At 41.7% G+C, this 25,212-nt stretch overlaps 1 protein-coding gene across 2 annotated transcripts; it reads right to left on the reverse strand.

Moving 5' to 3' along the window:
* Positions 1 to 489: 489 nt before the first annotated feature.
* On the reverse strand, positions 490 to 25,065 carry LOC117300081 (deleted in lung and esophageal cancer protein 1-like). Of its 2 annotated transcripts, none has more exons than XM_033783764.1 (28): positions 24,989 to 25,065; positions 22,642 to 22,882; positions 22,093 to 22,246; positions 21,846 to 21,956; positions 21,080 to 21,204; positions 20,707 to 20,924; positions 19,421 to 19,590; positions 18,572 to 18,745; positions 17,693 to 17,826; positions 17,265 to 17,448; positions 16,683 to 16,848; positions 15,812 to 16,022; positions 15,260 to 15,538; positions 14,261 to 14,650; positions 13,909 to 14,051; positions 13,466 to 13,619; positions 12,921 to 13,031; positions 12,576 to 12,709; positions 11,963 to 12,142; positions 11,006 to 11,228; positions 10,142 to 10,316; positions 8,756 to 9,093; positions 8,052 to 8,269; positions 6,932 to 7,214; positions 5,872 to 6,036; positions 4,641 to 4,794; positions 3,760 to 3,883; positions 490 to 1,521 (listed from the first exon to the last, which is right to left on the reverse strand). In XM_033783764.1, the coding sequence occupies exons 2-28, from the start codon at positions 22,858 to 22,860 to the stop codon at positions 1,398 to 1,400; spliced, it is 5,061 nt and encodes a 1,686-aa protein (XP_033639655.1). In that variant the 5' UTR covers positions 22,861 to 22,882; positions 24,989 to 25,065; the 3' UTR covers positions 490 to 1,397. The 2 variants fall into 2 exon arrangements, with proteins under 2 accessions (XP_033639655.1, XP_033639656.1); XM_033783765.1 differs by lacking the exon at positions 24,989 to 25,065 and adding an exon at positions 23,307 to 23,348.
* Between the last annotated feature and the right edge of the window lie 147 nt (positions 25,066 to 25,212).

The following is a 25,212-nucleotide window of genomic DNA, read 5'->3' on the forward strand; positions in this document are numbered from 1 at the left end:
CAAACCAAATACATATTGGTACCTCACCATGCAATGCCTCAAATCATAAGATAAGTCTGGTTTAGTCACAGAACAACACAAATGTTTTGCATAGTTATAAACTAAACAGCAGTAGGCTAATAATTAATACTCTTTTGTTTATTAGTGGTTGAACTGGAAGATTGTGAGTTTTTTTAAAACAGAAATCTATATCAAACTCTTAAGTTGTATACTTATCATGAATTATATACAAATAATATATTGTACAGGATGAATATCTAAAAAGATGTTTTTAAAACAAATTTGGTTTATCTATTTTTACTTTAGGAGAACACTCTCCAAAACGGTAATGATTGTTTTTTTAAAGCATCGGAAGACCTCCGAATTGGTACAAAATGAAGGCACTGGACACTATTGGTTATTACTCAAAATAATTGGTAGCATAAAAACTTACTTGGTAACGAGCAATGGAGAGCTGTTGATAGTGAAAAACGTGAGAAATGGCTCCCTCTGAAGTAACATAGTTTGTGAGAAAGAAGTAATTTCTCACGAAAATATTTGAATTGAATTTGAGACCTCGCACAACTTGTGCGGCAAGGTTTATTTTTCCATAATTAGTTTCAATGACCAATTGAGTTCAAATTTTCCCAGGTTTGTTATTTTATGCAAATGTTGAGACACACCAAGTGAGAATACTGGTCTTTGACAATTACCAATAGTGTCCAGTGTCTTTAAGGTACTAGCGACTGCCAAGACATTATCACACAGTGTTCTTTGGGACAGGAATGAACGTGCTCGGCCAAAATGATATACCCACCCTACTCGACTCTAGGGATAATTAAAGTTCGTACAAAAAATGACACATCCAAAACATACTTTTAAGTTTGTTTGTTTGTTAGGGGTGTATGTTTGTTTGTTTGTTTTTTCTAAGAATCATGTATCTAATAGTTAAGATAATTGACAGTTTTTTTTACTTCAGTACTTGAATATCTTTTAATATACTTGTATACTTAATTTTAAGGAACTGCTGTAAAGAGAAAATTTGATGAAGTTCATAGGGAATATTTCTTGTGACAGCAGATACAAAAAATTGATCTTTGTATTTTCCATATTTTATTTTGTTTGTTTGATGCCTAGTTTAGATGCAACTTGTCCCCATGATAAACATGGCCACAGATGCAATTTATCTCTGCCTAAATCATGTTTAAAATGACAGTGCAGGCTGGAATTTACATGAAATTTAGGCTAAACTATTTACATCCAACTCCTGGATTAAGAATTTGCAAACGGACCAAATTAGTCTGGTTACCATGATGAGCCTTGTATGCTTACAAAGCCTCTTGCATTCGGGGACCAAGACACAAGATGGCTAACTCATGAACATTTCAGGGGTGTTACAAAATCTCACTAGCCAAACCTCAAACGTCAACTAAGGCTTCATGTCGGCTGTCATATGACCCTTCACCTTTGACCTCCAGCTCCTGGGGTATTTCTCCCAGCATTCCTTTGAAAATGAACTTGCCCTTGTACGGAATATTATGCCTGTAAATAAGCAACACAGTTTGTATTGATTAAATTTAATGAATTAAGTCACAAGATGTTCAAATGTCTCCAACTGACCATAAGGGCCTTAAATCAAGATAGGCGATGGTGTGGTTTTTGTCAAGACCAATGAAATTTGGCCCAGGTATTTTTAGTAATGTTTATCTTTCCGTCGAGGGAACTTGGGGATATAAACACCAAGCTGGCAACAGCCAATCTGTCTTAAATATACAAACATTGGTTTAACGTCTTTTTGAATTGCACAAATCAAGAAATTGTGATTCAGTAACTAGACGACAATACTTAATATTCTAGTCTTTGTGAAATCAGCAGTTAAGCTTGGTAGGATTGGAACCCAGAACCTTATGAATGCAAGTCCAGCAGTCTAACCACTGGACCACAGTGACTAGGGGTATGCATGATATCACTTGACTGTGACTAAACTGTTTGTAACCAGCAGCTGAGATCAAATAAAAAATGTATTTGTTATACTTTTAGAAGTGTTTGTATCATGGTTTCATTTGTTGTCAATATCTAAACTATTCTTAGAGGCAGTGGACACTATTAGTAATTGTCAAAGACTAGCCTTCACAGTTGGTGTATCTCAACATAAGCATAAAATAACTAACCTGTGAAAATTTGAGCTCAATCGGTCATCGAAATTGCGAGATAATAATGAAAGAAAAAACGCCCTTTTCACACGAAGTTGTGTGCGTATAGATGGTTGATTTCGAGACCTCGAGTTCTAAATCTGAGGTCTCGAAATCAAAATCGTGGAAAATTACGCCTTTCTCTAAAACTATGGCACTTCAGAGGGAGCCGTTTCTCACAATGTTTTATACTATCAACCTCTCCCCATTACTCGTCACCAAGTAAGGGTTTATGCCAATAATTATTTTTAGTAATCACCAATAGTGTCCACTGCCTTTAAACTTGCGGGTACAACCATGTATTCAATTTCTTTCGAGGGAGTGTCGGCTCTGAAAGAGCCATTTTTGGGGTCTCTACGTTTTTAACAGTTTACTCTGCTTGTCTTCAGGAGAAATGATAATACATGGTTGTACCCGCACGTTGATTCTCATTATTCACACCATGCAAAGCTTCAAACATCACTTGACAATGTCTATTTTTTGTCAAAAGACTGCTCTCACAAGATCACTGCTCTTGTGTTAGGCTCATGGCTCCGCAACCAGTCTCCATTGACTGATACCATAGACGCAAGTAGAGCAGTAGTCTCGCGAGGGCCAGCAGACTCGCAAGAACATCACTACTGTTGTGAGAATCGTGGAGAGAGTTGGAACGCTATCTCCGCAGCGAAACATTTAACCACTTGTCAACGAATCTACTGCCCAACTGGCTTGTGTCAGTAGATACATTTGAAGATGAATGTAAACAATTCAAGAGAATAAACTACAAGGGAACCTGAGCGGGTAAACTTAATTTGGGTTTGAAGATAGAAAATTTGACTCAAATTGGATTCGAAACAACAACATCATCCGGACTATTGCGCCAGCGCTCTTCTGAACTGAGCTATCTAACCCAATGTTGGCAGTCTCCCTATATTGGTAATTACTCAAAATAATTATTAGCGAAAAACTTACATGGTAACAAGTAATGGGAAGCTGTTGATAGTATAAAATATTGTGAGAAACGGCTCCCTCTGAAAAAACGTAGTTTTCGGGAAAGAAGTAATTTTCCACAAATTTGATGTCGAGACTTAGAATTTGAGGTCTCCAAATCAAAGCACACAACTTTGTGTGACAAGGTTTTTTTTCTTTCATTATTATCTTGCAACTTCGACGACTGATTGAGCTCAAATTTTCACAGGTTTGTTATTTTATGCATATGTTGAGATACACCAAGTGAGAAGACTGGTCTTTGACAATAGTATCCAGTGCTTTCAAGCAGCATCTTTGCTATTTTGGCAGTATCTTTGCTATTTTGGCAGTATCTTTGCTATTTTAGCAGTATTTTTGCTATTTTGGCAGTATCTTTGCTATTTTGGCAGTATCTTTGCTATTTTGGCAGTATCTTTGCTATTTTGGCAGTGTCTTTGCATCCTTGTTCAAAGACTTCGACAAACTAGGGAGACCGTCTAATAAAGCTAAACATGAAAGGACTTTGTAGTTGATAGATTTCCGGCCTGTTAATCTGGAGGTTGTTGGTTCACAACCAATTTTATTAAATTTGTCTTCATCCAAACCCAAATTAGTTTCGCTTTGTAAGGGAATAACATACCTTGCCGTGAAGTGAACTTTGAGGGTCACTTTGCTGTGGGAGACGTGGGTGATGTGAGCTTCTAGGAATCCTGTCGAGGGGACAACATCAAAGATGTTCTCGCTGCCTTCCTTCTGATCCGCAACTGATAAAAGAGAAAGATGATTCAGGAAATAAGACTTGGAGATTTGCATGGTTCATGTTCGAGTGCCCACATTCGGTTGACAAGCGATTGACCACTGACCATGGAATGTACAAGCGCAGCGGCGCACTTGAACGACTCGTTTGCAGACTCGAAGCGTAGCAGGGTCAACCATTGTAACCAATCAGTTCAAACCATTGATATTCAATACTCCACTGCCTTCAACCTTTTCGAAAGGCCTTTTCAAGACCTAGAAAGACCCAGTTGACTCAGCTTTCTACCCTGGGCCGACTGGGTCTCTCTAGGTCTTTTAAAAGTAGTCTGCTGCGAGCTGACTGAGTCTTTCGGAGTCTTAAGTCCTTTCTGCTCTGAGCCGATGAGACAGTACTTTAGTACCTAAAGATGACTTCATGATGTCTTGAGTACATACATGTACATATAAGGCATTTGTAAAGCGCCACTACGACAAGAACACAGCGCATTAGGTTGGGTATAAATAATGTTTGATACACTTCTTGAATGTGCGTATAGAGAGTCAGACTCCCTGATTGAGATGCTGATGCGCATTGTTCAGAGGCGTGTTCTGCATTATGTAAATCAATAGCTCCCCCTTACATACCGTGAAACACGCGCATGTTTTTACCCACAGAGAACAGCTATTGTCCAATTATCTGCCTCCTTCTGAGAGTGTGACGCCATACACAATGGGTCTATAGAAGTATAATACAAGTAACTTGCTAGGAGTGAGACAAAAACTCACCAGAATGAACGGTCCAGTGGCTTGCTGAGCCTGTGGGGTTATTGATGATCACTTCCAGTTGCCGCTGTTGCGACACCAGGCACGTGCCGAAGTCCAACTGGGAAGGAGTCACTTTGATGGAGGGAATGATGATCATGGCGTACAGTGGAAGTTTCTGAGAATAAGGAGAAATACAACATTATTGCCACCCAATAGTAATAATAATTATAATAAAAATAACTAGTTCTTATATAGACGATGTAACCTCTGACGTCACACGAAAACCATAACATGATTCGCGCGTATACCGCCGGGCAAAACCTTTGTGTTTTGGCAGCCAGCTAGAAAGTGTATGCAATGCAATCTTAACATGACTACGGGTGTTTTTGTCCGGACGAAACATGACGTGTTTTTTTTCAACAGAGGGCGGTTTGAATGTAAACATAGGTTACATCGTCTATAACGTCAAATTCACAATAACGTCTCAATGTGCTTTACATAATGGTGCCCTTACTCGGCCAGTAACAATCCTTTAATCTTTCTCAGCTCCCTGGGCGGTATACAGCCCTGGGCTGCCGTATGGCGCTAGTGGCTTTTTCAAATACAATATATCAACCTCTACCCTCACAGGTACCCATTTATACCCCTGGGTGAAGAGAAGCAATTATACAGTAAACTATCTTTCTCAAGGACACAAGTGTGACAACCTAGATTCAAACCTACACTCCAATGACGTAACCACTAAAACTTCAATTCGTTGCTCTTCACCACACAGCCATTACACGCTATGAGTGTTGGGAGGGTTTATTTGGTGGTTTAAGAACTAAATGGTCAGCCACTATGAAAGTGTCTTTCTGTAACTACTAACTTTCCTGCCAGAGCGACTAGTTCGATAAGTGTCTTAGTCACAACTATAGATTGCTTAGTCGATTAGCGACTACCATTATTCAACTACTCGGTTAACTGAGCCACCACAACTTCTACAAAAATAGTCGGGACTACCTGCTGGGTGAACTAATTGTGTCGTTCACGACTATTCACAACAAAATCATTACTTACGAAACAAAATCAGACATCAGTGACAAAATACTTCAATCCTTTCAACATGAATTTTACTAGGCCTATATTGCGCCTGCGGCAAACATCATGCCACCATGCATTTTGGGAATTAATCGCGACTATAGTGTCGCAGTCACGACTATTTGAGGCCTATTTTATAACCCTACTGACTGGAGTTGAATTTCTGTGGTACCTGAACGGCACTGTTGCTGTAATGTATCTCTAAATCCTTCCTGATGATGAGACGTCGTTCCTCCTCATGCCGGGTAAGACTAAACCCGTTGTGCTCCTCTCCTATGCGCAGCTTAAACAAGGAGAGCTCCAACAATTCCACACAGAGCTGGAAGGCAACCTTCATCTGTAAGCGAGAAAAAGAGAAAAAAAACATAATAATATGCGACGTGTGGTGGCCTAGCGGTTAAGAGCACCAGAGTGAAGCTCAGGGCCCATTTCAATAGTGCTGCTTAACGGTAAGCAACTTTTCGTGCTTACGGTAGCAGAAATAATTGCAAAGGTGCAAGCGTATTTTACAGGTTCATATTGAGCATTTGTATAAGTTACGAAGTTACGTCATTTATTTTCATGCGGTAAGCACTTGAAGGTTAGCATGCCTTTTCAAGTGCTTACGGTTAGCAACGCTATGAAATGAAGATCGCACAGTAAGCACATAATTGGCTGCTAAGCAGCGCTGTGAAATTGGGCCCTGGAGTAATTTCTAACTCAAATTTTATAAGACTTCACTAATCTGAAGACTTATATTATGCATCTGAAAGCACACACATTTGTGCACCAAGGGTGTTTTTACTTTTATGCAACTTCTATGACCAATTGAGTCCAAATTTTCACATATTGTTTAGTTTATGCATATGTTGGGATACACCAAGTGAGAATACTGGTCTTTGACAAGTACCAACGGTGTCCAGTGCCTTTAAATCTGGAAGTGATACAGTCTTCCATAAACCAAAGTAAATGAAAACTCCTGGATAATAACTCCCAAAAGCAGATGGCTGCAACGTGAATTAAACTGTCAGTAGAAACAATGTAAACATGGGACACTCCTTGTGTGTTATCAACTGAGCTGTTGTAAATAACGACTATGTTGCAATGGTATTCCTTCTGTTTAAGGAACTGTGTCAATAACCGACAAATCAAACAGTCAGACCCCACATGTACAGGTCTGATGCTTTTCTCTTAAAAAGGCAAGGGCACCAAGGCCCGTTTTTTCCTTCGACAGGACAATCTCGCCATCTCACCTGAAGATTCTTCTGGGGTGGAAGGCCTATCAACTGGTCTCCCCTCGACACCGCTGCCAGTGGAGTCCTGCCTTTGCCTGACCCTGGCTCTGTGCTGAGAAGTACGAAGGGATCGGGCGTGACCAGACGGAAAGCCAGCGGCGTCTGCGTCGCATTGGTGAGGTTGGCCGCCTGGCCCTTGAAGAAGGGTGAGGCAAATTGGCCGGGGTCGTCAGGGTGGAGCAGGTCGCTGGCGGCAGTGTGGTAGCGCATACCTTCATCATCCACCGTTTCAACTGTGAGTCTGAGGTGCGACCAAAAACAGCATTGTTGAATAATATTCTTAATAATAATTGTAATAACTACATGTAGTTCTTATATAGCACTTGAATTCAATGCTCTTAACCACTCGGCCATGACACCATGAAAGGTCATTTTAGATAGAGTTAAGCCTGCCAAGTACCATTGGTTGTTGGTCTGTACACGAATCAGGAAAATGTGTAAAATCATTGAGGAAGACACTTAATTTGCAAATAAAGTAAAAAAGACAACGATTTTGCCATGCACTCTTGCACAAAACATTGCGCTACTGCAACCCAGCAAAGGCAGCGTGCAGCACTTGCGCATTTAGAGCGGTCTATATGGCGGCACTATAGACGATGTGACCTCTGACGTCACTCGAAAACCATAACATGATTCGCGCGCATACCGTCGGGCAAAAACTTTGTGTTTTGGCAGCGAGCTTGAAAGTGTATGCAATCTTACCATGACTACGGGTGTTTTTGCCCGGCGAAACATGACATATACAGTGTTTTGTCAACAGAGGGCGGTTTGAATGTAAACATAGGTCACATCGTCTATAAGATTCAAGATAAAGTATGGTTTTGGCAACCAACTGCTTCTATCAATCTCCCCCTTGATTGAATAAGTGGTTTGATTCAGACACATCTCTTAAAAACCTTAAAAATGGTACGACCATTTTGATTTTCTTTCATTCAACTCAATGTAACCAAACCGAGGCTGAAAGGAAAAATAGTCTGGTTCCTTTTTGTACGATGACTATAACAATCCATTACTATTACTGGATACAGGGAATATGACCAAGATGGTGCCATTATAATAACAGTCTGATTCTACTTACAAAGCTGGCTTAAGATACGCAGTGAAATCCAACCTCAGCGGAATCATCTCGTGACCTTGCGATCGGGTCACCTTACCAGCTACCTCTCTGGCGCCCTCGCTGTCCAAACTCATGAAGCCCAACCCGTACCCGATACAGTCAGTCCCGCTCATGATGAGAGAGCCAAACTGAGGGTCAAAGGCGGCTGCCATTTGTAAGCTCCCACGGGCCGGGATGACCTGTGGTCAAAGGTCAAAGTGGGAGGTTATTTACAAGTACCTGGCAACATTAAAACCTCAGAAATAGGACCAGTTTTACGAGTCCACAGATAGTGATGCAATAAGTCATGCAAGTAAAGCTTATTACATGTACACTTACAATTGATGCATGTACTTCAAACGTAGCACAACAATTATTGTATCCCGTAAGAAAATCTCTACTGTCGCATGCAAAAGGCACCATCTTTTGCCTCAACTATTAAATGAATTGTCATTGCTGTTATTATTAGAAGTAGGATTGTTCTTGTGTTTTGCGGCCTGTTATCTCAAAAATCTGGAAAATTCCAATTGAATCTGAACAGGTGTCACCTCATTAAAAGTTATGCTTTTTTATTGGTACTTATAAAGCTCTACAATTCCAACCCCATGAAATCGTATTACAGTCAGGTGAAACAAACATTAGCACTACAAATGAAAATTCAAATTCAATTTCATAAAAATGTTTACCATTTGTTGACGACAAACAGTAAAGGGTCCCCTCTCGCCCGGTTCACCCTCGTGCTCTCGGAGTACCACACTGATCAGGCGACCTTTGTCCTCTGACCCCCGATCCGAGCTTCCTTCCATTGCCTTGGTGACCTTTGACAGCAAGCTAGCATCTCCCTCTGCCTGTCCTGCTGGTATTTCAACAACAGGTTGGGGTGATTCTTGCTCGGGTGATGGGGGAACAATCTCTCGGCCGTTCTCATCGCGGAGGGGGAAGGGCTCACCGATGTTGACGAGGAGATCCACGAGGGTGGAGTCATTCTCAGTCAGATTGAAAATCTGCCAGTCCACCCGGACGTCTGGAATAGAAAGATCATGAAATATCAGGCATGGCAGAACACTATAGACCTTATATTATTTGTAGATCTTTGTGGAAGTGCAAAATTAGAATAGGGACTTTTCGTTTTTGACGACGGATGGTTCTGCGACGATTGTTCAGCTAAACGTTGTCGTTTTCAGCACAACGAAGATTCATCCCAAGTACTGTCGCAGAAATTGAGGGACGACCGTCCTCAAAGCCGACGCATGCGCAGATGACACCAAATGTCATCTTTACCTTCGCAGTCCCTATTGCAATGACTAGAACAAAAGCTAGTCGAAACTTTGAGAACAACTATGAACTCACTCCGCGGTAGTAAAGTTAAAAACAATAAGTCCCCTCCATCCACTAAAGCAAAAGTAGTAGTCCAAGCCGATTATTGACAGTTTTGCCCAGGGCCCCAATTCCATAGAGCTGCTAAGCACATCAATTTGCTTAGTATGAAATTTCTTCCTTGATAAAAACAGGATTACCAAGCAAATTTCCATTAGTTGCATATTGCTTGTTACTGGTATTCAGCTGTTGTTTGCTCATCTTGAAAATCATGTGGAAATTTGGCTGGTAATCCTGTTTTTATCGAGGCAGAAATTTCATGCTAAGCAAATTCTTGTGCTTAGCAGCTCTATGAAATTGGTCCCAGGTAGAAGCTAACAAGCAAGAGAGTTTTAAAACTGAGTAGTCTCCCGAATAAAAAAAAAATCTACTCCGTAGAAGTAGAGAAGTCTCCCAAATTCCGAAAATTGTATTAGGCGGTAGTAGAATATATTGCATTTAAATAGTGTAGCTCTCACCTTAAAGAAGCCGTCCGTGGCATTGTGATGTTAAGTCTGGTTCATACTTCCCGCGAATGCGATACAAATTTTGCTCCGTTTTCTCTGAATTTTGCTCCATTTTCGCTGCGAATACTCTTCCCAATAATTTGTTGCGAATTTGTGGCGTCAAAATTTGTATGGCATTCACATTGGCAGGATAGATGAATAGGCAATCTCTCCTTAAAAAAAAAATCCCAAATAAAAAAAGTGGCTCACCACAAGGGCTGTTGTTTCGTATTTTTAACGGTCTCAGGACCTTGGGAAGACCAGCGATATGCGTCCCAAAGCGGACAATCGGTAGCTGTCCCTTCAGAGTGGCCATGGAGAAGCAAAGCGGACAACCGGTGACCGTCATTTCAATCGGGATGACGACTGGTGCTAGATCAGACACCTGCAGGGAGAAACAAAAAATCAATTCATAAATAATACTCGGTTCTTATAATGCACTTTATCACATCCCCTGGGGCATTTCAAAGCACTTAGTATTTTTGTTCATGCTTTAAAGCATCGTGTAATGGTTTATAGGGTGCTGTGTGGCGCAATATGCAGCCAATCAAACCAGGAACACCGAGGCGAACCCCTTCTGTTTCCGATAAGTGCACTGGGCTCTATTACAGGGGTTACACAACACACAGGACCAAAGGCTTTACGTCCCATCCGAAGGACGAAGCATCATGGTTAAGTAACTTAAGGTATCACGACTGGGACTCTAACCCACACACTCTGCTGATCAGAAGCACCAAAGCTTGAGTCCAATGGACTTAACCGCCAGGTCACGACACTCCACAGACGGGAAAAGAGAATACCCAGGTTCATCAACCAAATAGATTGCTCAAATCATCACTCTGGAGACCGGGCCCAATATCATAGAGCTGCCTTAAAAGCAGAAAAAGTAGCAACAAAATTGAGATTGATATTTCAAAAGATGAAGTTTGGTGGCAATTTTTCTACCTGTGCAGGCCAACTTGTGCAACATAAATTTCTTCACACTTTGAGAGTGGTCTGGGTTCGTGAAAAACCAGAAGAGAGACGACACGCAAAATAAAAAAGAAACTCTTGATGCAAAAATCTCTCTCGTACCTTACAGATGAGGTTCTCAGTGTAGCTGCCCCACATGTCACTGAACGCTTCGACGCTGACCGCAAGCTGAGAGAAAGGCTCCAGCACACCAGACGCCGGAGAGACGACAAACGCCACCCCGCGGTTGTCTCGAAGCACCGCCTTGGCGTAGTCTGCTTTGATCTGGGACGGAGTACGGCTCTGTGGGTCAGCCAGGTTGGACGTTCGACTCAGAAGACCACGCCTGAATAGATGCAACATTCAAAAATAATAATAATAATATTAGTTTTAGGTTTACCCATATGCACCGATGTGTGTTAGCACTGTATACTCCTAATAAGTACTTTCCTAAGCTCTGTGAATAAAATCAGGGAATATTAATCAGGTGGGATTGGACAACCTTTGCAATTCTAGAGCAGTGTTTTACTAACTAAACCACCGAGATTGGCAGGTAGCTAGTGGCAGTTTGAATCCGTTGTTTTAGCAGCAGGTACTGCATCGATTTAATAGATATTAAAAATTGCATCTGGGATAATAATAACAATAATAATAATAATAATAAAAACTACTTCTTATGTAGTGCATAACGTATTAATGCAATTTACATTAGTGCCCTTGCCATTGGGCCAAAAACATTCCTTTAATCTTTCTCAGCTCCCTGGGGAGTATACACAGCCCTGAGATGCCATATGGCGCTTGTGGCTTTTCATACACAATATCAACCCTCGCAAGTATACCCCTGGGTGAAGAGAAGCAATTAACAGTAAAGCATCTTGCTCAAGGCCACAAGTGTCATGACCGGGATTTAAACCCCACACTCCGATGACTTAACCACTAGATCTTGAATTTGATGCTCCAAACTCAGACATGACCCCCCCTAAGATTCCTCAGACACTCTCAACTTTGAGCTTTGAGCAAAAACAAAAGGTAGAGAAACTGGACTGATGGGGAGGAGAGATGGAGACAAATTAAACGAACCTCTTTGACTGATCCTTAGTCTCCTTCTCAGGAGGAGACGGTGGCTTCGCAGATTCAAAATGCTCCACTGCGATGTGGAATGGGGCAGCTATGGCTGTGTGGTTGGTGATGTGCACAAGACGGCTTGGGGTGGAGCCTAACTCTACATCCTTGCCAAAGTCAAGCAAGAGATTGTCTTCGCTGTAGTAAAAAAAAGAAGGCATTTATATTGGTTTAGTTTGAATTTTGAAAACTAAGCCCGCCATTTTAAAAAAACTTCAGTGCTTTTGATTATAGTCAAAAATGAGTGGGGCACCAGTTGCAACTGAGTATAAACTTTATGGAACTTTGTCTGGTAACCAGTTTCTGTTAATAGCAAGATTTCTCTGTGCTTTTAGCAAGAGGGACACTGACCACTAAAACATAAACTTTATTAAATTTTGTTTTCAGCCAGTCACCTTTTTCTGCTAAGAAAGATTTTTCTGAGCTTAGAAAATTGTTGTTGCTACATTCTTTGAAATTGAGCCTTGGTGGCTATTTATGTCATGAAACAGTTGTAACGAGAGAGTTAATAGATTAGGTTGTACAAGTAACAGGGGTCAGGGGTCAAGGGTCAAGGTTCAAAGGTCAATACCTCAATTTGTCTGTCCCGGAGTGTGGGGTCAGATACGTCACAGTCAGGCCTCGGACATCGGTGATCAAAGCCAAGACAAGCGGTACACCCATCCCCTGGATGTAGCAGGGAATCTTAACATCATCCAGAACTCCCTGTTATATCGCAGAATGTTTGGAGATTAAAATACAACAAAAGTGATAATTATGCACAAGCTCCTAGTCATTAAGTGATTGTTTAAGCACTTTGACACGCCCTTCGGGTGTTTAAAGTATAACCGATTATTATTGTTATTATTATTATTATTAATAGGGCCCAGATTTGACAGAGTTCCAACAATCTTTTGTACATAAGGGCAAGACTTACCTGAATGTGGCCAACAAATGTGACGGCTACTTTCAGGTTCTCTCGAGGTCCAAGTCTGCCTTCGCAGGGGTCAAAGGTCACGTTACAATTTCCGGCTTGGGATCCAAGTGGCTAAAAAACAAAGATTTTTGTTAAAGGCACATGAAACGTTTGGTAATTATTGTCGAAGACCAGTATTCTCAAAACATATTATCAAAACATACGCATAAAATGACAATCTGTAAAAATTAGACTCAATTGGTAATCTAACAAGTTGAAAGAAAATAGTGAAAGAAAAAAACCCAAAGTTGCACACAAATTTGTTTACCCAAAAAATAAACAAAACATTTTTGCACTTAAGTGCGGATTTATTGTCGTAAAAACAAATTCTGTAAAATTTGCCTTCATTCAGCCTCTGGCTACGAAAATTGTTTGATTAATAAACCATTTCAACTCAATTCAATACACTCAGCCACAAAAACTTGAGGCCGATGCTCTAAACCACTCGGCTACGACCGCTACAAATTACCAAAAAAAAACTACAGTATGATCGTCAAGGTTCTTACCTTCTGCCAGCAAAAGTCTGCGGAGAGCTTGGTCTGGTTAACTATGGTTACCTCTGTGGTTACTGGCACGCCAACGTAAACCTCGTCCATTGCTAAGTGCGAGGAGAGGAGACATGCTAGAGGGTGCTGGACATTGGCTCGAACACCGACAAAACTGACCAGAGAAAATGAACTTAAGTATGAGGTAGAGAGACAATGGTGCGAGTGGCATTTTGATTAAGACATTTTTATTTCTTGAACCACCGCGACTGAAAGACTGACACAAGTTATATTATGGGTTTACCCCAGTAAACAATTGTACAACATGGCAACTGAATTGCAAGGATTATGGAAAGAAAGTCAAAAGTAAAAAAGAACGCCGAATATTATACACACATGAAGTTCTGAACAGAGTGGAAAATAGATTGGCCTGGGACAACACAATCTACAAGTTGTATGCTTACCTGTTGTTTCCATCCAAAACATTACACTCAAACACGCTCTGTATCCTGCGGCATCGTACCGGCTCGAAGGTGACCTTGATAACCTTTGACCCAAGGGGAGGTAGGTCACCACAAGAGGGCATCAGCGTAAACTCAGAGAAAATCTGTGTTTTTCAACAAAAAAGTGTGAAAGAAACATTTCAAACATTTTTGTTTCTCTTAATTAACAGCAAAAATATTGAATGCAAAAGTTGGTTTCCACAAGTCAAACCACTGTACGAGACAGTGTTAAAATCGAAGACGCAAATTGCGATAATTGACACAGAAATGTTTCAACTTTATCTACATGATTTTATTGGGGAAAAAAACATACCTCTCCAGACTGGGGGTGTTCTATAATAAACTCCTTGCTCTCTCTCACACTCCAAGACGCTGCTACTTGAGACGTATTCCTGATGTGCATCTCTTGCACGACTCTTTCTCCGAAACGCACCAGGCCAAAGTCGATGGCCGGTGTATCGATGACGACCGTGGGTCCCTTGATGTCGGCGATGACCCGCATGGGCACCGCCTGTTCCTGGTGCTCGATATGACACAAGAGGGTGTGGTCGATGGGGCCAGGGTGTGCCCCAGAGATCGCCAACTCCATATGGATCGTGGATTCGGGCGGGATGGTGCCCTGGGGGGTCTCCACCTCGATGATGTGACCCTCGCTGTGATTGGTCCAGGCAAAGTGGGCGGGGAACTTGCTGTGGTTACTCATCTGTGATGAATTGAGGACAAGGAGATTGTTTTATGAGAGACCTAGATCCCATCCTCTTGGTAAGAGATGGATTGCACATGACATCATTGACCACTTTTGCTGATAAAATGTGCGCGCGTGAAAGGCTATCATTGGCTGAGAGTTGTGCGCAGCGAGTAAGAAACAATGGGTTTGTACCCTTGGCGCACAGGATTGGCAAGTGAACAGCCTCTATTGACTTCTATAGGTGAGAACGCCCCACTCAAATGACACAAAATGAATTGAACTCAAAACTTGTGAATTCTGATTGGAAGGGGGGATGGCTTGACGCAGAACTTAAAACCAGCGAATTTGGGTGAGAAGGAGGGGGACACGGATTACGTTTAACTTAAAACTTGTTGGTTCACATCAAAAGGGTGGGTGTTAAGCATTGGACATAAAATGAAGTGAAAGTGACACCAGTGGGTTCGGATTAGAAGTGGGTTGGACTTGGTTAGCAATGCAAAACCCTTTATCTAACTTTTATTTTTACAACGTTTTGACAGTTTCAAAGTTGCGCATAAAAGATTTTTGTTTTTTGCACTGATGCAAATATATGATAGTTTGGCAACAAAAATATATTATGCTCACTTGGAAGGGTTTCCGGATAGTCGTGGAGACCAGAAGTTGACCCGGCACGAAGATGGCATACGGGTGAACCAGAACTTTGTACTCCTCACACTCTCCCTTCAGCTCTACCTCCAGTCCCACGACGTCCGAGACTTGCACCGCCCCGCTTCGTCTTGCCGACCGCTCGTTGGGTGTGATCTCCTCTTTGGGATCGTCTCCTTGGGAGGAGGCGGCGGAGAGTTGGCGCTCCTTGGGGACCTCCTTCAGGACGAGGTGGAGGACGCTGTGGTACGCCCCGATCTACAAGGAATGGAGAGTCAAACTTGAGTCTCGGAAAAACTCATTACGCAGACATGCAACTTTCTAATAGATATTAAATTTGCACCGATGTGTGTAGCACTGATTACTCAGTGCATTTTTCCGAGTCCTTGTAAAAACATAGGATTGGAACTGCCTCTAGCTACCGTCGAGGCGGCATGATTAACCGAGTAGTTGAAAACAGTTTGTCATGAATCAATAGTCGGGACTACGACACTTGACCCGCTAGCCGCCCAGGCTCAACCTAGCGGTTACCTTTAATGGTGCGTAAGCCACCGTTGCCCGGCAGACTCCTTGTGGGGCTAGGACACCCCTGTCTGGGTTGATGCAGAAGATGTTGCTCTCATCCTTCAGACGTTGGATGATTCCTCCTCCAAGTATCTCCCCATTCTCCTCCTCCCTCTGAGGTCCCGGGCACTCCAAGTGAGGTCTCAATAACTCCCAGTGGAAGGGAAGCTCCACATTCCTGACCGGGAGAAAAGGAAAACAAAAAATTCAGCCGTCGATTTCACCAAACTCTTCCTAACGTAGGATTAATCTTTGGAATTAGGATGAGTTCAGTTCCATACCGCATTGAACCCATATTAAGTAAGAATGAGTTACTCGTCCTAACTCGAGATAGAATTAATCCTAGCATTTTGTGAAATCGGCTGCAGAGCCCAATTTCATAGAGCTGCTAAGCACAAAAATTTGCTTAGCATGAAGTTTCTCCATTGATAAAAACAGGATTACAAACCAAATTTGCATTTGTTGCATATTGATTGTTACTGGTATTCAGCCGTTGTTTGCTTATCCTGAAAATCACATGGAAATTTGGTTGGATATCCTGTTTTTATCAAGGCAAAAATGTCATGCTAAGCAAATTTTTGTGCTAAGCGGCTCTGTGAAATTGGGCCCTGGCATGTCGTGGCCGAGCGGTCTAGTTCACCCGACCCAAGCTCTGGTTGTCAGCAACGGAGTTTGGGTTTAAATCCCGATTATGACACTTGTGCCCTTGAGCAAGGTACTTCACCCTTTTGTTTGTAAAAAGTTGGAGAGGTCGTGCATTCTGCTTAAAGTTACTCAGTTACTCATTTATATTTCTCAACACTCCTCCCCACCCATTTTTGTGAAAGATGAGACTTACGTGGTGTTTTTGACGGTCAGCTGTTTGGTGGTAAAGGTCATGGGATTGATGGGGTCAAAGCGGACCTGGTGCTGGGCAGTGGCGTCAGACATCTCCCCTGGGCTTGAATGACTCTCTCCCCCCTCGCTCACGTCCTGAAGCTCCACCCCTGCTGTCTGACCCTCTCCTTTGAAGTATAAACAAGACTGGGGTAAGTTCATAGAGTCGGAACGCTAGTGCTATCACTAAGTGAGTTTATGCATTCAAGGGCTAAAGGCACTAGATACCTTTGGTAATTGTCAAAGACCAGTCATCTCACTTGGTGCATCTCAACATACCTGTGAAAATTTGAGCTCAATTGGTCGACGAAGTTGGGAGAGAATACTGGAAGAAAAAACACCTACCTACCGTGTTCACCCAGGTGTTCGTGGCTGGATTGGCAGCATATTGCACCACAGCACCTTGTAAACCATTACATTGTGTTAAGGATTAGGTCTTATATCTCAAAATTCGCCCCACTCCTTGCAGTAATAATACCTGGCGCTTTGTATCCTTTGGCAAAAGGCGCGTTATAAATACGGTTATTATTATTATTATTATTACCTTTGATGGTGAAGTGCTTGACGGTGCAGTTGTCACAAACCATGCTGATGTCGCGGCTGAAATGCTTGACGGACGTCGGAGTGAATGTCACCTGTATTGGAATGGTATGACCCGCTAATAGCTCCAATATCGCTGGTTGGATTTGGAACGGCGCCAGGTCCACCTTGGAGCTGTTGGTTGCGGACTGTAAAACAGAGAAAGTTACATTATTGAAGTTAAATATTTGTTTTTTTGCTTTGAAGTGCACATGTGTTGTTGTTTTATATGTGCCATACATGTATGTAGGATTTGACTGTGAGAGTCTCCATGTGAAATGCATGCGAGGTCAAAGGTTAATTAGTAAGGATCCCGACATTTGCTCAAGGTAGGTATCTAGCGTAATTCATGAGCCTTGAAGTGTGACGACAGATATTCAGGCTAATCCTCACCTTGAAATTTGTTGTGGGCCAACTTTCCCTGGGCATAAGGCAAAAGCGACCACTACCTCCTGCGTTCTTGATCAGAAACTGAACGGTCCGACGCCCGCCGATCAGACAGTGACCACAGTCAATGTCTTTGGATACTGAAATAATAAATCAATAAAGCATCAACAAATGTATTGAATTTACTTATTTGGAAGCTTTGAAAACATTAAAAGCGCACAAAATTAAACAAACTAAAATTTTAAATGGAAATGCTACTTCTACTAAATACGGCTTTAATAAATATAACAAAATAAAGCAATCACACAACATCGGTAAACAGTATTATAGCAACTTGGATATAAAATAACAAACCTGTGAAAATTTAAGCTCAATCGGTCATCGGAGTCGGGAGAAAATAACAGGAAAACCCACCCTTATTTCCGCATGTTTCGCCGTGTCATGACTTGTGTTTAAAATAAATCTGTGATTCTCGATATCGAGAATTGATGATTGTTTTAATGTCTTCCAACATTTCCTTCTGTAAACCCTGTAAGTTATTTGTAAACCCTGTAAGTTATTTGTAAAAAACTTTTAATTTTTGTTCTGTTCAGAAAGTGTCCAATGGCTTTAAAGAGAAAGATAGATCAACAGTGTAATGCAAAAATTAACAGTTCATAAGAGATGTCATGTATGGAAAGGGGGCTGCAGTTAAAATGGATCGGTACTGGTGTGTTCCTCAGTTTTTATGGATGAGGTATACCCAGAGTCACAAAACCAGGCTGAGAATCTATCAGTGCAGCTTGATTTTATAGCAAACTCCTTCAGATTTGTGTTCTACGATCGTGGAGTGTGTCAAGCTGCAGTGTGGTCAAAGCTTCTGAGAAATGAAATATGGTTCTTTACGTGAGAGAACGGGCGGAGGACGTCTTCCCTGCAGCTTGATGACGAGTGGCTGGCTGGACTGGGTCTGGATTGTGATCACATCGTTGAAGTCCATCAGGGAATCGGGCATGAAGCGTATGTTGTACTGGCAGCTCATCCCGGGCGCAACGATTCCGTGCTCTCCCGGAAACTTCCCTGTAAATATTCAAAAATGGGAGACCATGAGAAAAGTCTTCTAGAAGTATGACAAATTTATATAAAAAATTATGATTTGATTTAGCACCATTGGTACATTAATTTATAATAATAATAATAATTATATTTTAATACCTCGCACAAATCTGTCAATCATGACACCCAAGGCACACAACGAGAAAATGAGTTTAAACAAACAGAAACAGAAAACTTGATGCTGATTTACAAAGAACGTTTATAAAAAAATGTTTTTAAACTGGACTTGAGAAACTGAAGGGGGTGTAGATGTGCAATGATCTCTTGGATTATTGACACACTGATGTGTGTATATTAAGTACTTTCCCCAAGTCCTGTGAAGAAAACAACACAGGCATATTACCAGTATGGAGTTTGAACCCACGACCTTTGCCATTCTAGAGCAGGGCCGAATTTCATTGCTCTGCTAACCACTGAATTCTGAGCTCGTTCTCCGCTTGCACATCAAGCGCAGAATTTTTGCGCTAGCCATGGAAATGTAGAAGGCCTAATAGGTGTCACTGCGCCATGAGCACATTAAGATGGATACCGGGGCGTGTTGTAAATGCCTACTATTGTTATTACTACTAAGATGTTTTGCCCATTAAACACTTCATAGCATCAGATTCAAAGGTTAGAAGATTTATAGGTTTAACCTACCCAGTCCGACAGAGAAGAACTGAGACTTGGGGGGGATGATTCGAAGTGGTCGACTGGCAGTGGAAATATTCTTCAACTCTAGTGGGAGCTCGTACACTCGTCCGACCTGGTACTCGGTAAAGACTACCGTGGATGGGTTGGCTAAGAAGACAACTGATGGATCTTTTTTACTGTGAAAAACACCCAGACACTTTCTATCATTACAAGCATAAGAGTGTAGCTTTAAAAATGCAGCATAACATTGTATTTCATTGTAAATTTGCACAGTTGTGTCACAAGACCAGTTAGCCCGACTTTTGCTTTGCTTTACAATAAACAGTTTCAATGAATTAAAACTTGTGCTATAGGAATCTCTTTTAAGCAGAAAACCCCAAAGTAGAGGGCCCACTTTTACAAAGCCAATAGTAAGCACAAAAACTTGCTAAACACAAACAAATTTGCTCAGCAGAAACAGGTTACCGGCCAGTTGCAACTGGGGCCCAGCCATATTTTGCTTGTCAGAAATATATTTAAAGCAGAACTGCTTGATTTACAGCAATATGAAATTGTGCCCTGCTGAATATGAGATTGGTCCCCACACTAAAATTTTGGTTGCGCCATTTTTCCATTCCTGACTGATTCCAAACTTCCAACACAGACTAAGGCTGTGACAAAAATGGCAGCTGCGGCTTATTAGCATCTGAATATATGTATTAAAGCATAATACCCATAGCAACACCATTAGCTACAACCATAGCCAGAGCCGACACTGCCAACTCGGACAGACTATAAAACGTCCAAGAATCGACAACAACTTACAAACCTTCTGACAAAGTCCATTTTCTTGAAACACATTTTTGAAAAACATTCTCTTGTCGTATTTTATATGCCAAATACGGGACTGATGTTGTAGCCATGGTGCAGGACGAGCCCGCCCAGCAGTCGATTTCACAAAGAGTTAGGAATATAGTCCTAACTTAGGACTAATCCTAGTAGATATTAAAAAACTTAAGGCTAGTCCTAAGTTAGGACGAGTAATTCAGCCTAACTCGAGATAAGACTAGTCTTAACTTTTTGTGAAATCCACCCCAGAACTAACAAATTTTGCCCAGCACTCTGAGCATAACACACTGTGCCGCCCAGCACAGATTTCCCCCAGATTGCAATTCAGTAATGATGGCCCCATATCTAAACATGAATAATTTTGTTGAACTGCTCCCCTCTGGTGGACTAAATTGGATTTACAGCCCACCACTAATATTGCTCAAGCTACAACACTGTACAGAACTATAGAGAAGCTGACTTACGCTGTATCTATGACTGTCGACTTGGCACCGCCCAGCTGATGTGTCACGGTGTTGGGCTTCGTCAGTGTCTTGCCCCCGCTGAGGGTGGAGGGGGGTCGGTGCCGAGGGTTACGCTTGAAGTCCGATTTCTTGTGCACCATGGCCAGATCGGTGCGGTTGCGTTCTCTGGTCTGCGGGGAGGTGGTGCCCTGCCACGGTTTGGCTGTATCCAACAAGGCCTAGCGGAGACAGATTAGGAATGATATTGAATGGTCAAACAGTAGGAAGGTCGACTGTGTGTTGTGTGGACACATTTACTAAATGTTATACTACAAACTGACTGTATCTATCATTAAGACCTAAAGTTTTCACCGAACCAAGACCCCTATCTTACCACTTCTGCCTGGCTTCCTGGCGTCACGTGACCACCTCCTTCTTGGACATGAAACTCGTCCTCCGTGTGATGGACGCGAACATTGGATGCGTCCGTCGCTTCTGCGTATCTGGGCTTTCTGCTTGCTGAGGATCAAACAGAAATAGAAAGAGATAAATGCACAAAGGTCGAGATTACAGAGCTGTTGGAGGCATTCATGGGAGGGTTCTCATGCGGCCCAGTGGTTCCCTCTGATGTGACTGCATTACTTCATACAGGTTGAAATCTGTTGATTTCGCTTGAAATCTGAGTGCAATTTATGAGTACAAAAAATAGCTTAGCCCAGAAAAATCTTGCTAAGCAGAAAACAGTTTGCCAGACAAAAATACCCCTTAATTTATGTTTGTTATATCTTGCCTAGTAACCATATTCTGCCCGATTTATGTACACATTATACATGCATCACCTGTCCCTTTGCAGGCTGGTACAGTGCATCCATCAGTCAAAACCGCACTGGACGATATTGAATGGTCAGACAGTAGGAGGGTATCATATCCCATACTGACATAGTGTATCTATCTATCTTTCAAAACCAGTAGATGATGTTGAATGGTCAGACAGTAGGAGGGTTGACTGTGTACTGTGTGGATGCTATATGCACTGTGTAGGCATTCACCACATGAGGATACATGTATAATATTGTAGGCTGGCATAGTGTAGCTATCATTAACTAACCAGTGGATGATTAATTGGTCAAACAGTAGGAGGGTTAAACGTTGTAGCTTACCTTTCGGCGCATGGGCAAGGGCTGGCTCAGCTGTGGAATAGTCCTCAGGAACTATCAGGCCGTGTTTGCGGAGTAAATCACTGTCAAGATGGTTCTCAAGGTTGGAATCCACTAGAAGGACAACAAACTTAGAATCAATGAGCTTCTAAAACTTTTCTGAAAATTACAAATCTGCTGCTTCGACATGAAGCTGATTGTTTTGATGAAACAGGGAACATCACCCAAAAAACCATGGTTGTGATCTCACCTGGGGGAAGTCCTAGATCGTGATAGATGTCACATCCTTCGGCTGCCTTGTTCAGCTCTCGTTCGTCGGCGGCCATAGAGCGTGCCCTCGCTTGCATGATGTGTCTCTCCAGCATCAAGGCCTCTGCCATTCGCCTCTCTCGTTCAGCTTGGATCTAAATACATGAAGGTGCACACCCACAATGAAAGGAAAAACCATAATCGAAAGGGTCACAACGTGCACCTCAAATAGTTGCGACAATTTTTTTAATTCTCAAGATGCAGTGCAGCTGATTGTTTGCCGCAGGCACCATACAGCAAAATTCATGCTGAATGAATTGAAAGATTGTGTCACTGATGTACTGTCTGGTTGTGTTTCATAAGTAAATTATCATGTTGTCATGAATAGTCATGAGCGCCACAATTGGTTCACTTAGTAGGTAGTCGTGACTATTTTTGTTATAGTGAGGGCAGCAGGATTAACCAAGTAGTTGAAAAATGGTAGTTGGACTCGACTAAACAATCAACAGACACAGCGTCGACACTAGTCACACTAGTTGACCAGGCTTACCTTCCTTAAATCTTCAACGTATTTTTCATGGTAAGTGTCGTCTCCACTTCTTGACTTATTCAGATTCCGTACCGTCTCCTGCTCGACAAAGTCCCTAGTAAACAGGTCCCGGAATGTCCGAGCCAGCACGTGGGTAACGTCCTGCGATCGCCCAGATGAGGGCCTCTGCAGGTACATAGGAGGCTCGTCATAGGGCAGACGCCCAAGCTTCGTCGACATGATGAATGAATACACTTAATGTCTGAATGAAAAAGCCAATCAATATGTAAAATTATGGATTAGTAATTACCAATACTGCCGTAAGCATTATTATAATAATAATAATATAACATGATATGGTGCATAATCATGATACACTGTGATAATGCAGGGGCCTCTTTGCGCAACACAAAACATAAACAATGAAAAAAGTTACTAAATAAGTTCAAACAATTGTTACAGAAAGTCAGAAGAAATATTCAATCAAATCAGACCCAGTAACTGGGGCGCTGTATTCCTTTTTTCTTTTTTTTTTGACAATGACAGATAATGTCAAAATTCAAAAAAAGGAATACAGCGCCCCAGTCACCGCCAGTTACTTGGTCTAAAAACAAATCAGACTTTTAAAAAGCCCCTTGAAATAGTGGAACCATGTGGAATGAACCTCATATTAGGCCTACTCCTACCGTTCTACCAAAACTGTAGTGTAGTTTAAGTCAGTAGTCAGGTAGTATAGTAGTAGGGATTGTTCAGCAGAGCGAACAGGAAGTGAATGAGAGGGCGCCAGGCAGAGCTATAGCCGAAACCAGAGCAGAGGCAGAGCAGACGCCAGAGTAACTGTGAGTGAGACAACATTTATCCTGTTCATTTAAATTCAAATTCAATAATAAGCTCAAATCAACATCGAAGTCAAAAGTCAAACTCAATGCTGTTCAACATGTCAAGAGTTCAACCTGCCTGCTGCTGTCCTGTCGCCTGATACTGAAGCCCTCCTTGACCCTTTGCTCACCCTGGCCAGGGGGCCACAGTCTGACCAATGACAATGACATGGAGCATGGCCTGACTTTGACTCGTACTGTTATGATGTGATTGATTGCACTGACCTGCTGCCTGACTGTTGGTGAGTCAAAATAATATAGGCCTATTTTTAAGTAAGTACTTTGGTGTTCATATATCTAATACCCTCAGCTGGAACATCCATGTTCAGGAGTCCATCAAAAAGCTCAAAGAGTGCAGAATGTTATCCGCAGGAATTTGTGGAGCTGTAACAGTGAAGTGAAATCAACTGCTTATTTGAGCTTAGTGAGACCACTCTTAGAATATGCTGCATCCGCTTGGGACCCCTCAACAAAACAGAACATAAACTCAATTGAAAGAGTCCAACGCCAAGCAGCGAGGTTTTGCACAGGAAACTACAAAAGGGATACGGGAACTGTTAATGTTACTAAACTTCTAGATGACTTGGGATGGGACACACTACAGCACAGAATAAATCAACAGAAGTTATGTATGCTCTACAAGATGAAAAATGGTTTGGTTGACATTCCACTTCACAACTATGTTCAGCCCAATACACCAGGGATACAAGGGGAAACAACCAAAAATTCACTCAAGTCAGCCATAAAGCTCGGGCCTTCAAAGATTCATTCTTCGTATCAGCTGTTAAAGTTTTAAAACTCTGGAACTCACTCTCGTCGGCTACAAATACATGTAGTAGTCTACTCGACTCTATTTCCACACGCAGTGCGCAAGTTAGCGTAGATGTATCCGGCAGGATATTTTGCTGACTGAACTAATGGAGATGGAGATGAAGTATTTTATTAAAAAATTAAATTTATAAAACTTTGGGTGCGTTCGTTTAGCTTCCCTGGGTCGACCCTGGTGTGTGGCGTTTTTTTTTTTCCCTTTTATAAGGCTTCATTTAGCCTTCATTATGCAGAGCCCGAATCTACAGGTAAACAGGTAAACAGGTAAACAGGGACAAATGTGGGTAATTATCTGCACACGTTCGTCCTGGAAAAGAAAACGGATAACTTTTCGTATGGCGCCACCACTTTTTCACTCATTTTTACAAAAAGGGATAATATATCAATCAGGTAAATTAGGTAAATCTCGAATGAAAACGTGGTGGCGCCATACGGAAACCTTTTCAAGAAAACGCCACACACAGGGGTCGACCCGGGGAAGCTAATCGAACGATTCATCGAACGCACCAATATTTACAATAAAAAAAGTCGCCAAACCCTTTAGTATTTTTATAGGCCTACTAAATATAGTACTACAAAACGCCCGTTAAACTTTTAGAATTTAATTTTATAGTTAACTTAAACCTGCTCATCAATTTCTACAAAAAAACGACTTAGCTTACCGACAAATATAACTATTTGAGGCAGATATTGAGCAAGTAACGTTAGCAGTCGACTTCAACTTATTTACAGATCCGCCATCTTTGTTTTTGGTTGCCAAGTAGGCACGTACAAAATGTAAAAAACAAGTTTGATTGAAATGTTTCTTGAGATTCAGTTTAAAGCTTACAAACAAGTATTAAATAAAAAATAATGTTAAATTTAATTAATTATTACACAAGTAATA

The sequence above is a fragment of the Asterias rubens genome, chromosome 15 (assembly GCF_902459465.1).
Source record: "Asterias rubens chromosome 15, eAstRub1.3, whole genome shotgun sequence".
Taxonomy (NCBI): Eukaryota; Metazoa; Echinodermata; class Asteroidea; order Forcipulatida; family Asteriidae; genus Asterias; species Asterias rubens.